Source organism: Tyto alba, unplaced genomic scaffold (assembly GCF_018691265.1).
Source record: "Tyto alba isolate M040663 unplaced genomic scaffold, T.alba_DEE_v4.0 Super-Scaffold_24, whole genome shotgun sequence".
NCBI classification, from domain to species: Eukaryota; Metazoa; Chordata; class Aves; order Strigiformes; family Tytonidae; genus Tyto; species Tyto alba.
The window spans coordinates 548,722-561,017 of record NW_024881298.1 but is presented as its reverse complement, the minus strand read 5'-3'; the positions used below and the strand labels follow the sequence as shown (position 1 = coordinate 561,017).

Genomic DNA, 12,296 nt, shown 5'->3' with positions numbered 1-12,296 from the left:
CTGGAGTCGGGGGGAGATCTCCTCAATGTCTATAAATATCTGCAGGGTGTGGAGAGGACAGAGAGCCTCCTTCCCTGGTGAGATGGAGGGAAGGAGCTCACCCCATGGGTCAAACCCTGGAGCAGCTCTGGTCAGAGTGGCTGTGATCCTTCCCACCCCTGGGCCACCTGTGGAGGCCAACGTGGAGAAGCTCAGGCCTCCAGGTCCTCCACCTCTGCCTCCACAAAAGCCCCTCGAGCCCTGTGGTGGCCGCCCCAGAAGGGATGGTTGTACCCCTGACACCAGCTGGGTCCCCTCCACCACTATTTGGGGAACGACATGAAACCAAGATGGGTTCTTGAATGTTTAATAATGCAGGAAGGGAGAGGAGGGACAAGACAGGACAGAGGCCACTGACAATGGACATGGGGATACACAGAAGCATGCACTGGTCAACATTGGGGTGGGAGTAGGGCTCTAACTCCTCAGCCCCGCCTTGGTGTCTGCTGGGGGTCAGAGCTAAGCAACTGAGAGCACTGGAGACATGTTCATGGGGACGGTCTCCAAGTTCTTGCTGTGGCTTGGTGAGGTTGGAAGTGATGGGGACAACTGGGGACCCTGAGGGGGCAGTGGTAGGTCCAGGAGGGAGCTTCTCCTGCGGGTTCAGGCAGTAGGGGAGCAGCATTGCAGGGGTTTGGAGGCTCGAGTTGCTCAGGGAGCTCACACACAGCTCAGGCGTTGCCCCCAGAGCTGGGATTAGGGGTTGGTGTTTCCGCTGTGCCCATGGGGACAAGCCACCGGCGGGGTCATTGCAAGAAGGGGGCTAACAGCTGCCTTGGGCTGGCCTCTCCTGGCCATATGCAGGTACGTTGATCTGGCTGGCCTTCACAGCCGTCCGCCAGACAGAGAGGATGTTCTTGACAGGAATCTCCGGGACCCAGGGCATCTGTGAGGGACTTCACAGAGGCAGCGGGGACGTGGTTGTCTTCCAGGAAGAAACTAAAGGCGTACTTCAGGCTGTATGTGAGGCAGAGCAAGTGGGTGAGCGGGTGGAGGTGGGGTGAATGTCCCACCACCCCCCAGCAGCACAGCCATGGTCAGCATTGGCTGTCAACAATAAGCACTGTCTTGGCCAAGGTTGTTGGTTAATGGCGGCTCTCAATGGTGGCCAAAATTGCTGGTCAATGATGTCCAACACCTCAAGATAGAGGCCACCCTGGGGTATCTCCAGCGGCATCAGGAGCCAATGGGGCAGCTGATGGCTGATCATAAGAAAAACCTCTTCTCACCAGGGGTGATGCTGCCTTGAGACAGCCCCCAGGATAACCATCTCCAAAGATAGAGATCTACCAACATGTAACCAGACAAGGCCTTGAGTAACCTGCCTGGGGCAGGACGTGGACCAGAGACCTTCAGAGATCTCTGCTCGACCAAACCCTCCCAGAAAGCTGCAACTCCTGCCACCACTCTGGCTGTCCCAGGATAAGACCTGGACTTACTTATGATCAGGCTGAAGTCCAGACAGGGCCACCATGATCATCTCGTGCAGCTCAATGAGGAAGAGGTCGAGGTTGGTGTTGGACAACGTGGAGGACAGGGCTTTTGCTTCTTTCTCATCCAGCTTTCCCTGGAACTCCTTGGGCATCAGGCAGAAGGGATCCTGCAAAGGTCACCACAACCCTCTTGTGTCCCTGAACCTCCCCTATCAGGGCCACCAGCGAGCTTCCAAGACATGACCCAGCCTTGAAAGTACCCAGGGGAGTGGATTGTCTTCAGAATGGGCCAGAGACCTTGATTTTACCCAGGGAAGGGATGAGACATAGATGTCAAAAATGCCACCTGGCTGCAGCAGCATATTTCCTCTCTCCTCCCAGGGGGGAAAACCCTATCTCCTCCCCCAACCTCATCCCCCTCACCTGGTTCATCTGTACCAACAGCATGGACCTGCGAGCTGCCAGGACCTGCCACAGCGACAGGATGTGCTTCAGCTGGGTGTGGGGCACCACCTGAAGAAGGGCGACAGAGGGGCACAGGCGTTCAGCTCCTTGGAAAGGTCCCACCCATGTTCAACTGGAGGAGAACATGCTGGGCCACCAACATCCCCCAACAGCTGTACCTCAACTGCCTGGGTCAAGCATCCAGGTGGGCCCATCTACAAACCCTCGGCTCCCACATCACTGGTGTCCCCCACCAAGGTGTTCCGGGCTGTCCACAGTGCCCGAGGTCTCCCCAGGACCTCTTTGCTCTGAGCAGGAGACCTCCAACCCTCCACAGACATTAGATTTGGGGACCTTGAAGCAGGTGAAGGTGGTGGGAGCCATGGGAGATGCAAAGACCTTCCCAGAGGGGCAGAGATGAAAGTACAAAGGTCTCACTTGCAACCCTCCCCTTGCCCCTCGCCCACCGGCACATCCTGGAACTGCTTCGCGCTGGCGTCCATCCTCAGCTCCTGGCGGACATACTCGGGCAGTGGGCGTTCTGGGTCACCACCTGTCACAGCCAGGAACTCAGCAGCCACCTTCAAGGTGGCCAGGGCCTTGGAGAGGGCATTGACTGAGCGGGCCTCTTCCATGATGCGCTTCTGCTGGTTGACGCTGAGCATCTCCTGGCAGCAAGAATGACAAGGACATGACCCAGCGAGCACTGGGACCACCAAAATGTGATGCCCTCCCAGCCTGATCATTCCCCCGGTGCAGGGGAATTGGGTCCTGCCAGGTGTCCAACCCCCTGCTTGAGTTGGCTTTGGGTCTTCCCACACATCTGCCTGGTCTCCGTGCCCGCATCATGTCACAGGACTTGAGGGGAAACCCCAGGGTTGGATGGAGGAGAAAGAAGACCGGCAACCCATTTCCTACCTGGGACAGTTGGTCCCTGACTTTCATCTTGGTGGCCTGGAGGGTCCTCACGTTGTTGAGGGCAATGGATGGAGCCGTCTGGAAAGGGTTTGGGACAGATGGTTATGGACATGTCACTTAACAGGGGCCAGCAGAGAAGCTCAGCCAGGCAGATGTGACTCCATGGGATGTCCCCAAGGGTTCTGCAGGAGGTGGTCAGTGGCCTCCTGAGGGCACTGTGGGGTTGTGTGGATCAGGAGAGGTCCCCATTGTCTGGAGGAAGGCATTTCCATGAAGGAGGATCTGAGGAACTCACAGCCTCACCTCCCTCCCCAGCAAGGTGATGGAGAAAGTCCTCTTGAAAACTATTTCCAAGGATCAGAAAGGCCCTGGGAACAGCCAGCATGGACCAATCTCCACCTTTATCACACACCACCCAGTTGCTGCAGGACAGCCTGGTTCTAGTGTCCTCAAAGTCCCCTTTTCCCAACAGCTCCAGGCTTCATCTTCACAGAATGGAGACCTCCAGCCAGGGATGTGCTCCTCTGAGGTGGTTTAGAGTCCCACTTTGGACCATACATAACCCTGGAAGATGCTTCTTGAAGTTCTCTGAACAGCTACCAACCATTCCTTTGTTCTCAAAGAAACCAGCTTGGCTTCCCCTTCGCAAAAGACAGGGCTGTAGGTCCTCACGCTACCTTTCAGGCCACCATTTCATGACCGCAGAAGTGGTTTCTGGCCATGAGATTCCTTCAAACCCCTAAGACAGAAGACACCTGCCAATGCCTTCAGTTGAGTCTGCTGAGACCAGAAAGGCACACAGAGGAGGCTGGAAACAGACTCCAATCCCACTTCTGGCCTGGGGCAACCCAACGTGGCCAGTGCTGAGCTCACCTGGGCCCTGATGATGGGCTTCCCGCTGATGAAGCGATGAACCACTTGCCGCTGCAGCATCTGGAAGTCGAAGTAGGCTGTCTTGGTGCCATCTTCATCTACCTCGTACTGCAAGTTGGCAAGCGCCATGGTCACCAGATCGCTCTTGGTTACAGCCAGCACGGAGGAGGGCTTCACCTCTTCTGCAGAGATGGACCTGGGAGAGGAACGGTTGCCCTGTGTGGGTGCAAGGCCTCTCACCTCATCCTGCTCTGCCAGCAAGGACCCGATTTGCTGAACATCAAGCCACCAAGACCTTGCAATGGCATTTCTAGGCCACCACGGCTCCCCTGCAAGCCCCATGCCAGCTCCGAGAACCTCTCATGGAACCTTTATGGAAGGTGGAGGAGATGGACAAGCCTGGGGGTAAACAGCTCTACACCTACCGTTGCTTCTCCCTGGTGATCTGTGCAGCTGTGTTGACACAGTTGTTTTGCAGCTGTATGAGGAACCTGGTCACCAGGTGGCTAATGGACGGTTGGGTGGGGAGGAGGTGCAGGACAGCAGTGTTGATGTTGATACTGTTGGGCGAGAGGTCCGGCAGGATGGCGATGCCTGTAAAAAGGGCAGAGTGGTCTTCTACCCACTCTACGGATCCCAGGAGAAATTATCCCTTCCACTGAGGTCTTGGAAGGGTTTTTTATTAGGTTTTGTATTTTCAGAAGGGTTTTCCAATTTGTTTTTAGCAGATGGAAAGCAAGCAAGCTCAGCAATTTGGCTACGAAGAGTAGTTGCAGAAAGCAGCTCAGCTTCAGAGCACCTCCAGAAGAAACAGCTCAAGGAAAGAGGGATGTGACATCATCCTGGGGATGACCACATACCTGAGCTGGATGGGTTTGTCTTAATATTGCTCCAAACTTTCAGGATCGTCTCTATAGCTCTGCTGAAAGCCAAACGCTGGTCCTCTGTGGACATGGAGGAGAAAACAGCCCCATCAAAGCATCTCCCAGGAGACATGTCAGGTCAAAGGATGTCTCCCAACATACATCACTGGAGGCATCACCCCACATCACGCTGTGCATTGGCTCGAGCTGAGCTTTGAGTCTGCCTGAGTCCACGCGTGACATCAGTCAACCAGGCACCGCAACATATGAGCTGAAAAGCCCATCTCGCCTATCTTGCTTGCTCATGGCAGAATAACCTCGCCAAGCACCAAATTCCCCAGGAGAAAGGATCTGTTCCAGATCCATCTCAACGCCTCAGACCTCCACCCTCTCCTAAATTGCCCCCCCCAAACTGCTCCTGTAGAGGCACCCCCAGCTATTCTTGCATTGGCTGGGTTGACTCCACCACACAAACTACGGCAACACTTTCTCAGTGAAGCATCTGGGCGCTGAGGGGTGTTTAACACCCATGTCCCAGGCGTGATGGAATTCCATATCACACCTGAAAGTTCAGGCTGGTCCAGGAACTGTTGGACTGTGTAGTCTTCCCCTTTATGGCTGTTTTGGAAGAAGTGGATCAGGGCATTCTGCAGACGGAAAATGTCGGGCAGGTGTCGGACGTGTTGGATATTCTCGAGCTGGAAGAGAAAATTCAGCATGATTCAAGGGACAGGGGTCTGCTGGGTAACCTGGAGGAGGACTTTGTCTTGCTTGGATGTTCCAAAGAAACACGGGGCGGGGTGGGAAAAGGTTACCCCAATGCCCCATGGACACCAACCAGGCTGAATCTACTCAGTGCCTGCTTGTGTGTGGAATAATTACTAAAATGACCAAAACACAGCATTGTTCACACATTAAGGAAAGGTATAAAATCAAAAAAGCATCTAGGGTAAAATGCAGCTGCAGCCGGTATGCAAAGAATCCACCACGCCACCTGAGATTCCCAGGACAATATTGTTTGCGAAGCAACACAGGGAGCAAAGCGGGCTGGAGAGCTCACGGTGTCTCCCTGTGATGGTACAGCAGGTACGGGAGCGAGGTGGTACCACAGAACTGATAAGCTGCACACTGGCCACCCTGAGCCACTATCCTGTTGGGTTTTGATGAAAAACTGTCCTTTGTGCGAACTTTGGTCATTACAATGTCATTATAATACCAAAACACACCTCCATCCCAAAGGCTACCCGCCTCCAAGGTGCGACCACTCCTCTTTGAGTCTGCACCCCGAGTTTTCGTAATCTATACCTTTAGATGTGAGGCGAGAGACTTTTACACCAATCATAATAAAGGTATTTATGACTGGAGTCACTCAAACTCCACCTTGAAGATAAAAAAATAGTATAAAAATAGCCCAGGGAAGAGGGGAAAGTGGGGGAAGACACCATCGTATGAATTTCTGGGACCAGTCGACGGGCTGAGCCTCTCTTTCCCTCCCCATAGGCACTCCTCTGGGTAAGACTTCAGAACTTCGAAATCTTTCTAGAATGTCTCTTTTCTATATTTATAGCCTGGCTGTATTGCTATAACTTTGTTGCATGCTTTATATATACCCTTATTTGCACGTGCTTTGCAGACGGTGTATTTATCACCAGCAATCATAAGTACCTCTATATCTGTCACTTAAATAAACTGCACCATTTAAGTAGCTAGTCGTTTTGGTTTCTCACTGAACGCGACCAACGAGTGGCCCTGCTAGTTCATGAGCTCGACTAGACTGAAGGTGCCGTCCACTATTAGTGTATCCGAATTGTAACAGTTTAATGTATTGAACCCGATCAGACTGATCGTGGTGAATTGGTTATCACTCAGATTTTCTGCCTTAACCATTTCACGTGACAATGTGTTTTGGAGGAGAGGGGATGTTTCCACAGCAAACCTTTGACAGGAGCTCCAGCAGAATGGGGTAGGGGTTGCCAGTGCCTTCTCCACCTTCCTGCTGTAGGAAATGCATCAAGGTCTGGATGGTTGTCTTCCGTTCATATCTCCACATGCAAGGTTGGTCGATCAACTCCTGACTCGGCAGCTCTTCAAAAGGTGGCGTCTGACCATAAACTATTTTCAAGAGGATGCTGGAGCCCTGGGGACCTTCATTCATCCTCTGCTCCTTGACAGAATTAATGCTTTTGTCCAATCCCTGCAAGAACCCAAGGGTCGTTAGGAACCACCCTTCATTACCCAAGCAGCCTGAAGGGATTCACAGGGTCTTAGGGCAAAGAAAAGCAACATGAGCTCTGAAGTAGTTGGGGGAATGCTGAGAAGTTGCCACCAAAGGGACAAGAACAGAACTTCCCAGGGAGAAACCCAACCAGTTACCAAGGAGGGTCTGAATCGGCCTATAAAAAGCATCCAACGAGCCAGATCTCTGCAGGAGCAGAGCAGGAGACTGCACCAGGACAAGGTCCCAGATCAAAAAAGAGGGGACAAATCTATTTTTTTCCACGTGGGAACACCCTGAGCTCAGTAGATGTGTCTGGACATGGATGTGCTCACCAGCAAAGCAGTGCTTTGGGTACACGATGCCTGTGAGCAGCAGCTGGGCACAGGCTTACCTGGAAAAAGGGTTGAGCCAGGGCTTTGAAGGAGGTTTCCCATTCTTCTCGGTCCTTTTTCTCAGGCAGGATGCCCAAGGCTACATCTTCATCTGTAGAAGACACAAAGGAACACATGAAATTTTACTCTGTAGACCCTGGGGTCTACCCAGAGCTTTTCTTAGGTTTCTTGACAGCAAGGAGTAAGGTGATGTAGAAATAAGAGTAATGGAGAGCAGAAGGGATGACACAGATGACTACTTGGAGCAAACAATCTCCCAGTCTGCTCATGCCCTCAAGCTGGTCCGGTCTGAGGGCTTTGAATGAGCTCACTGCCCCCATGGTCCTCCCTGTCTTCTCACCGGTTTCCCAGGATGGAGACTATCCCAGGAAGAAGGAACACATGACACCGGTCCCAGTTAAAACCCAACCACTGTGAGCTGGCTGGTGACCTCCCAGAGCTTCCCAGCGTCTCTCTACCTGTTGGGTTGACGTTGCTCAGGTGTTGTAGAAACAGATGGACAGTCAACATGGCATCCTCTGTGTTCCTGCCGAGTGCTTCTGCCAGGCACGCCACGTCTTTCCGGAGGTGGTCCCAGAAGAACTCTTCCACATCCGCCGGTTTCTTTTTGATCAGGTCTATAATTGCCTGGAAGACAGGGCAGGTTCCTCCATCAGGCTCTCTAGGTCTCCTCCCAAGCTAGGCTGATCGTTCCTCACGGAGTGGTGGTCCCTCACCTCTTTGTTAGCATAGATCCCCAGGAGGAGGGACGAATGGAGCAGAGCTCTCGCAAGACCAATGCAGGCAGGCGACAGGCACCTCTCCAGCTCGTTTCTCCGCAATAAAGGGCTCTCCAGGATGTACCCTTTCTCCGTTTTATCAGTGGTGCTGTGTTCAGAAAGAGCAATTACCCACCATGTCTTCTCTAGGTCCCACGATGGGACATGGAGACCTTTGCTTTGGCCAACCATGACATTCTCCCCATGCCGGTGGCTCTGCAGGAGGGTTAGGTGGACAGGTGAAGTACTTTGGGGTTATGGAACATGGAGGGTTGACTTACATTTCCTTCTTCTCAAAGCCCTCCTCAGGATTGTGGTTAGCTCCCCCAACGACAGCACCACACTGGCATTCCTTCCTTTCCATGGGTTTCCCACACTGCATTTGGACAAGCGAGGTGGGGGAGTGAGAAAGCTTGGAAGCCCAGCCAGGTGTTGAAGGCATCTAGCAAAAGCTGAGGGCACCCAAGGGGTTTCTATGTCCTCCACCTGGCTTTCTACATGGGGTCATTGCAACAGCTAACAAGAGGCAGGAGGAGATGTGTGCCTATGAGGAAACATCTCCAGACCAACCAGATTCTTCCTACAGCCAGTAGGACACATCTAGGTGACAATTTGGCAATGAGACTAACCAAGACCTGGAAGCACCTGCTGCTCCTATGGGGAGACACAAATCCCAGCTTTACTTAGCCTAGTGCCTCACTGGGAGATAAACCCACCTCGCTTGGAGAAGAGCCCAACTGGCTTCTGAGCCCTGTAGCCGCTCTTGCAGCTAAAGGACCACTTGACATAGAGGTGACACTGGAGTCCACACGGGCTCCATGGACAGGAGGGGAGCAGGGCAGCAGGAGGAGCCTCTATAGCAGCCCCCCAGTAGAAATAGCTGGCCAAGAGGCCAAGATGTGTTTCAAGATGGTGCAAAGGGGATGGGCATCTCTAGGAGCCAGAAGAAGACCTGAGAAGCTCATCTCAAGCCTGGATTTTTCTCATGGAGGTGACAGAGATGAAGTGAGAGGCGCAAGAAGACAGAGCTGCAAAGACCACCAGCCAGGAGACACTTACGTTGGTGACAATCCAGTACAAGCCACACTGACAAGCTACGTTTAAAAGAGGATATGGTTAGTCAGTCATCTCCCACAACAACCTCCGTGATGAGAACATGGCCAGAAGCTCACCGAAAGGGTGACAGGCCTGGTTCCCACCTCCCGGCATCCAGCCCCACCACATGCCCCTCACAGAGCTTGTCAAAAAGAGACCAAAGGTGCTCCGCTCAGGTGGAGAACATGAAAGACTCAACAGGACAGAGGTGGCCTTCATGGGTCTTTAACCCCTGCTTTCCATCCTCTGGCCAATCTCAATCAACTGCTGGTGGGCCCCCTACATGCCCAGCGAGACTGCCCCAATACTTACACCAAACTGCCTCTGTGTCACCAATTTTCCAGTTTTCCTTATCAAAAAGCAGGTCTCCAGGCATGGTGGGAAGGTAGGACCCCTTGGAAAGGAAATGCAATAGAAAGTGAGGTGTGCGGTCACCATCTTCCTATCTTGCTTCCCACCTATCTGAGGAACAATTCTGCTTCTAAAGCAAGCAGTGGTGAGGAAGAGTCCTCCTGCACGGCCACAGCCATCAGCGAGGAACTTCTGGTGAGGGAACAGGGACCAAGTGAGGGAGGGAGGTGCATTAGACAGGGACACGTGAGGCTGGAGTGACCAGTCACGAGTAAAGTCCCCAAGAGTCCCAAATATTGATGAATGTTGATTCCAGAATTGAATACACCATGGGCCAAACATGGCCTTGAAGGGAAGGGAGAAGAACCTTTCTTCACTTCCAAGAAAAGCAACACAATGTTCTGGTTGCTTCTTGCAGCCCTCAAATAACAGCAACAACTCATGCATGGAAAGACCCAAGGAGAAACCCAGCTCAGGAATGAGCATCTCCACCATCATCTGAATGATGGAAGACCTTTGGCAGAAGGAGGATGCTCAGACTGGGCTTCAAACCACCTAATCTCTTCCACCAAATCTCTGCCAGGCCTCCAGCCCCCCTTGAGTCAGCAGAGAGACAAGCATCTCCTGTAGACCATACATCTCATCCACATTTGAAGTAGACCAGGATGGATGGTCACAGTTACGTCTCAGCCCAAGGAACGAAAAGGAAGAGGAACAACGATCCACAGACCAACCAGCTGACCAAAACAAAGCCTGTCTGCCAGGATGGTGGGCTGGAGAGCTCAGCCTTGCGACTCACCTTCACCATGTCAGGCTTGAAGCAGATGTTCTTGAGGAGGTGAGTGATGCGGCTCGGGGACATCACCAGAGTGAATGCACTGTGGAAGACAACCTCCAGCAGGCTTGGGTCTTCCCTGTCACCCAAAGCATCCATGATCTTCTTGGGTTTGTCTTCCAGGAGCTCATTTGGGTTGGATGGCAACTGGAGGATGTTCTCCATTTGTCTCATGACAGACTACAACAGTTGAACAAAACAGACATAAGTGAAGGCAACCAGCATGGCACCTCCCTGTGAGGGCTCTGCTGGCTTCACCGCTGAGGTTCAGTGGCCATGCAAAGCCTCATTTGTGTCCTCTGGCAGCAGGGAGCTGCCACAGTTCTCCACCAACACAGATGGACACCTCCTGTTTCCAGAAGGTTCCAGATCAAGCAATGGTTCCAGACCAAAAACTGTGGAAACCTCCTGTTAGAGACATGACAGATACTCACAATCAGGTTCTGGTTTTCTGTGGAATCTTTGCTCTTTAGCTGATTTTGTGCTTTGTCCATCACTGAAAACATCAGTGTTGCATTTGACCAGGTGTTTCTCTCCTGAAAAATACAGATGCACGCTGTTATCCTAAGAAGCAAGTGGAAGGGCAAGAAGAGGAGGTTGATTGCACCCTATGAGTGCCTGTCACCCTCCCCAACTGGAAGGGAGTCCCAGGAGTCATTTTTATAGGGCTTGAGCTCAGAACAAGCCACCAGTGAAATTTTATAGGGCTCAAGAAACAACCCACCTGCGAAATTTCTACCCCTTGGGGTAAAATCCACTTCTCCACCTGAAGCATCTTCCATACAGAGGTGAGCCCATAGATGTCACAGAGATTTCTGATGAGGAAAACCTGAGGCCACCAAGTCGGAGCCTTTGCAACCAGCTGCTTCATTGCATTCACCAGGTCTTGCTCTTTCTCATTCTCCTCAGCAGTGGGTGCATTGGGATCTGCAGCTAGAAAGGAGGTTCCTCGTTATACCCAGTCCCCAGTGGTGGCACGTCACACATGTTCTTCACCAGCACAGCCCCTATGGCTGTTTAGGATCTAGGTCACAGTAGGATCTTCTCCCCACAGGCTGAAACATGGCTTCAAGCCAATGTATAGAAGGGTCCCCAAATACATAGGGAAATACTTGGAGAACACACTGAGTCTGAGGACTGAAGAGCTGGAAAGCTTGTCCCAAACAACTTCAATTTTCATAAAACCAGTAATTTCCCAGCAAAAAACCTCCAAGGTTAGACCCTTTTTGGGCTTGTTCTAGACCTGCTTAGGAGCAGGCACAGATCTCATGCTATGCTAAGCAAAAGAACTCACCAGAAAGCATCTGTCTGCCAAGGACAGTGGCCACATGGCTGATGGAGAGCCGGAGCTGGGCGATGAACTGGAGGGTGTTAATTCTTGAGACCTCGGGCTTGCAGAAAGCAGATAGGTCTGCAGTGGAGAGGCATTTTTCAGCAAGCTGGCTGATGTCTTCTTCAGAAGAAGGATACATAAAATCCTGCTCAAGAGAGAGAGAGAATTTTTAAGAGTCTGAAGTTGGGTTATAAGTGAGCAGCTCCTCCTCCTTCCTTGTGCCTTCTCCTCATCTTTAAGGTGAGGTCCTCCTTTGGTTCCTCGTGCATAAAAAGATGTGAGGGGAGGGTAATTAATGCGATTAATAGGTTTTAGCTGGTGTGGTGGCTCCAAGTTATGGTGTTCATTGGGATTCCCAGAGCATCCTAACAGGCACTCACCTCCAGACAGTGCACCACCATGAAATAGAAGTGATCCATGTTACTTTGGTTGGAGATTATCTTCTCCTCCATCTGGGACAGGTATTCTTCCAAGTGAACCTTGACGTTGTTGAACCTAGGGCAGAAAAGGACACAGAGCATCAGCATCCAGGTAGCCAAGGGGTCCAGCAACGGGGTTTGGGAGCAACCTCGGGGCTGACCCGCATCGCAGCAGCAGCTTCAGGAGGGACGACTGGATGGTAGGACTGGTGTCCATGCACTCTTCGAAGGGCGACAACTCGCTTTTCGGCTTGTACACTAGGAAGAAAGACAAAACCCATCATGTGACTTCCAAGAGCGTGAGGTCAGACCCAGATAGAGTGGA

The 12,296-nt window shown here is 52.2% G+C and overlaps 1 protein-coding gene across 1 annotated transcript in view; it reads right to left on the bottom strand.

The window, feature by feature from the left end:
* Positions 1 to 330: 330 nt before the first annotated feature.
* Positions 331 to 12,296, bottom strand: part of LOC116963116 (E3 ubiquitin-protein ligase rnf213-alpha-like) — a 44,251-nt gene continuing 32,285 nt past the window's right edge. The window contains exons 47-68 of the mRNA XM_042797213.1: positions 12,133 to 12,229; positions 11,933 to 12,047; positions 11,514 to 11,697; positions 10,944 to 11,152; positions 10,654 to 10,755; positions 10,184 to 10,399; positions 9,346 to 9,427; positions 8,998 to 9,032; positions 8,220 to 8,314; positions 7,897 to 8,047; positions 7,639 to 7,807; positions 7,180 to 7,271; positions 6,507 to 6,764; positions 5,133 to 5,268; positions 4,568 to 4,651; positions 4,133 to 4,301; positions 3,708 to 3,903; positions 2,835 to 2,912; positions 2,384 to 2,584; positions 1,896 to 1,985; positions 1,479 to 1,639; positions 331 to 996 (exon numbers count right to left, since the gene is read on the bottom strand). Of these exons, the coding sequence (XP_042653147.1) occupies positions 786 to 996; positions 1,479 to 1,639; positions 1,896 to 1,985; positions 2,384 to 2,584; positions 2,835 to 2,912; positions 3,708 to 3,903; positions 4,133 to 4,301; positions 4,568 to 4,651; positions 5,133 to 5,268; positions 6,507 to 6,764; positions 7,180 to 7,271; positions 7,639 to 7,807; positions 7,897 to 8,047; positions 8,220 to 8,314; positions 8,998 to 9,032; positions 9,346 to 9,427; positions 10,184 to 10,399; positions 10,654 to 10,755; positions 10,944 to 11,152; positions 11,514 to 11,697; positions 11,933 to 12,047; positions 12,133 to 12,229 (3,131 nt within the window). The 3' untranslated portion in view covers positions 331 to 785. The remainder of the gene's footprint in view (positions 997 to 1,478; positions 1,640 to 1,895; positions 1,986 to 2,383; positions 2,585 to 2,834; positions 2,913 to 3,707; positions 3,904 to 4,132; positions 4,302 to 4,567; positions 4,652 to 5,132; positions 5,269 to 6,506; positions 6,765 to 7,179; positions 7,272 to 7,638; positions 7,808 to 7,896; positions 8,048 to 8,219; positions 8,315 to 8,997; positions 9,033 to 9,345; positions 9,428 to 10,183; positions 10,400 to 10,653; positions 10,756 to 10,943; positions 11,153 to 11,513; positions 11,698 to 11,932; positions 12,048 to 12,132; positions 12,230 to 12,296) is intronic.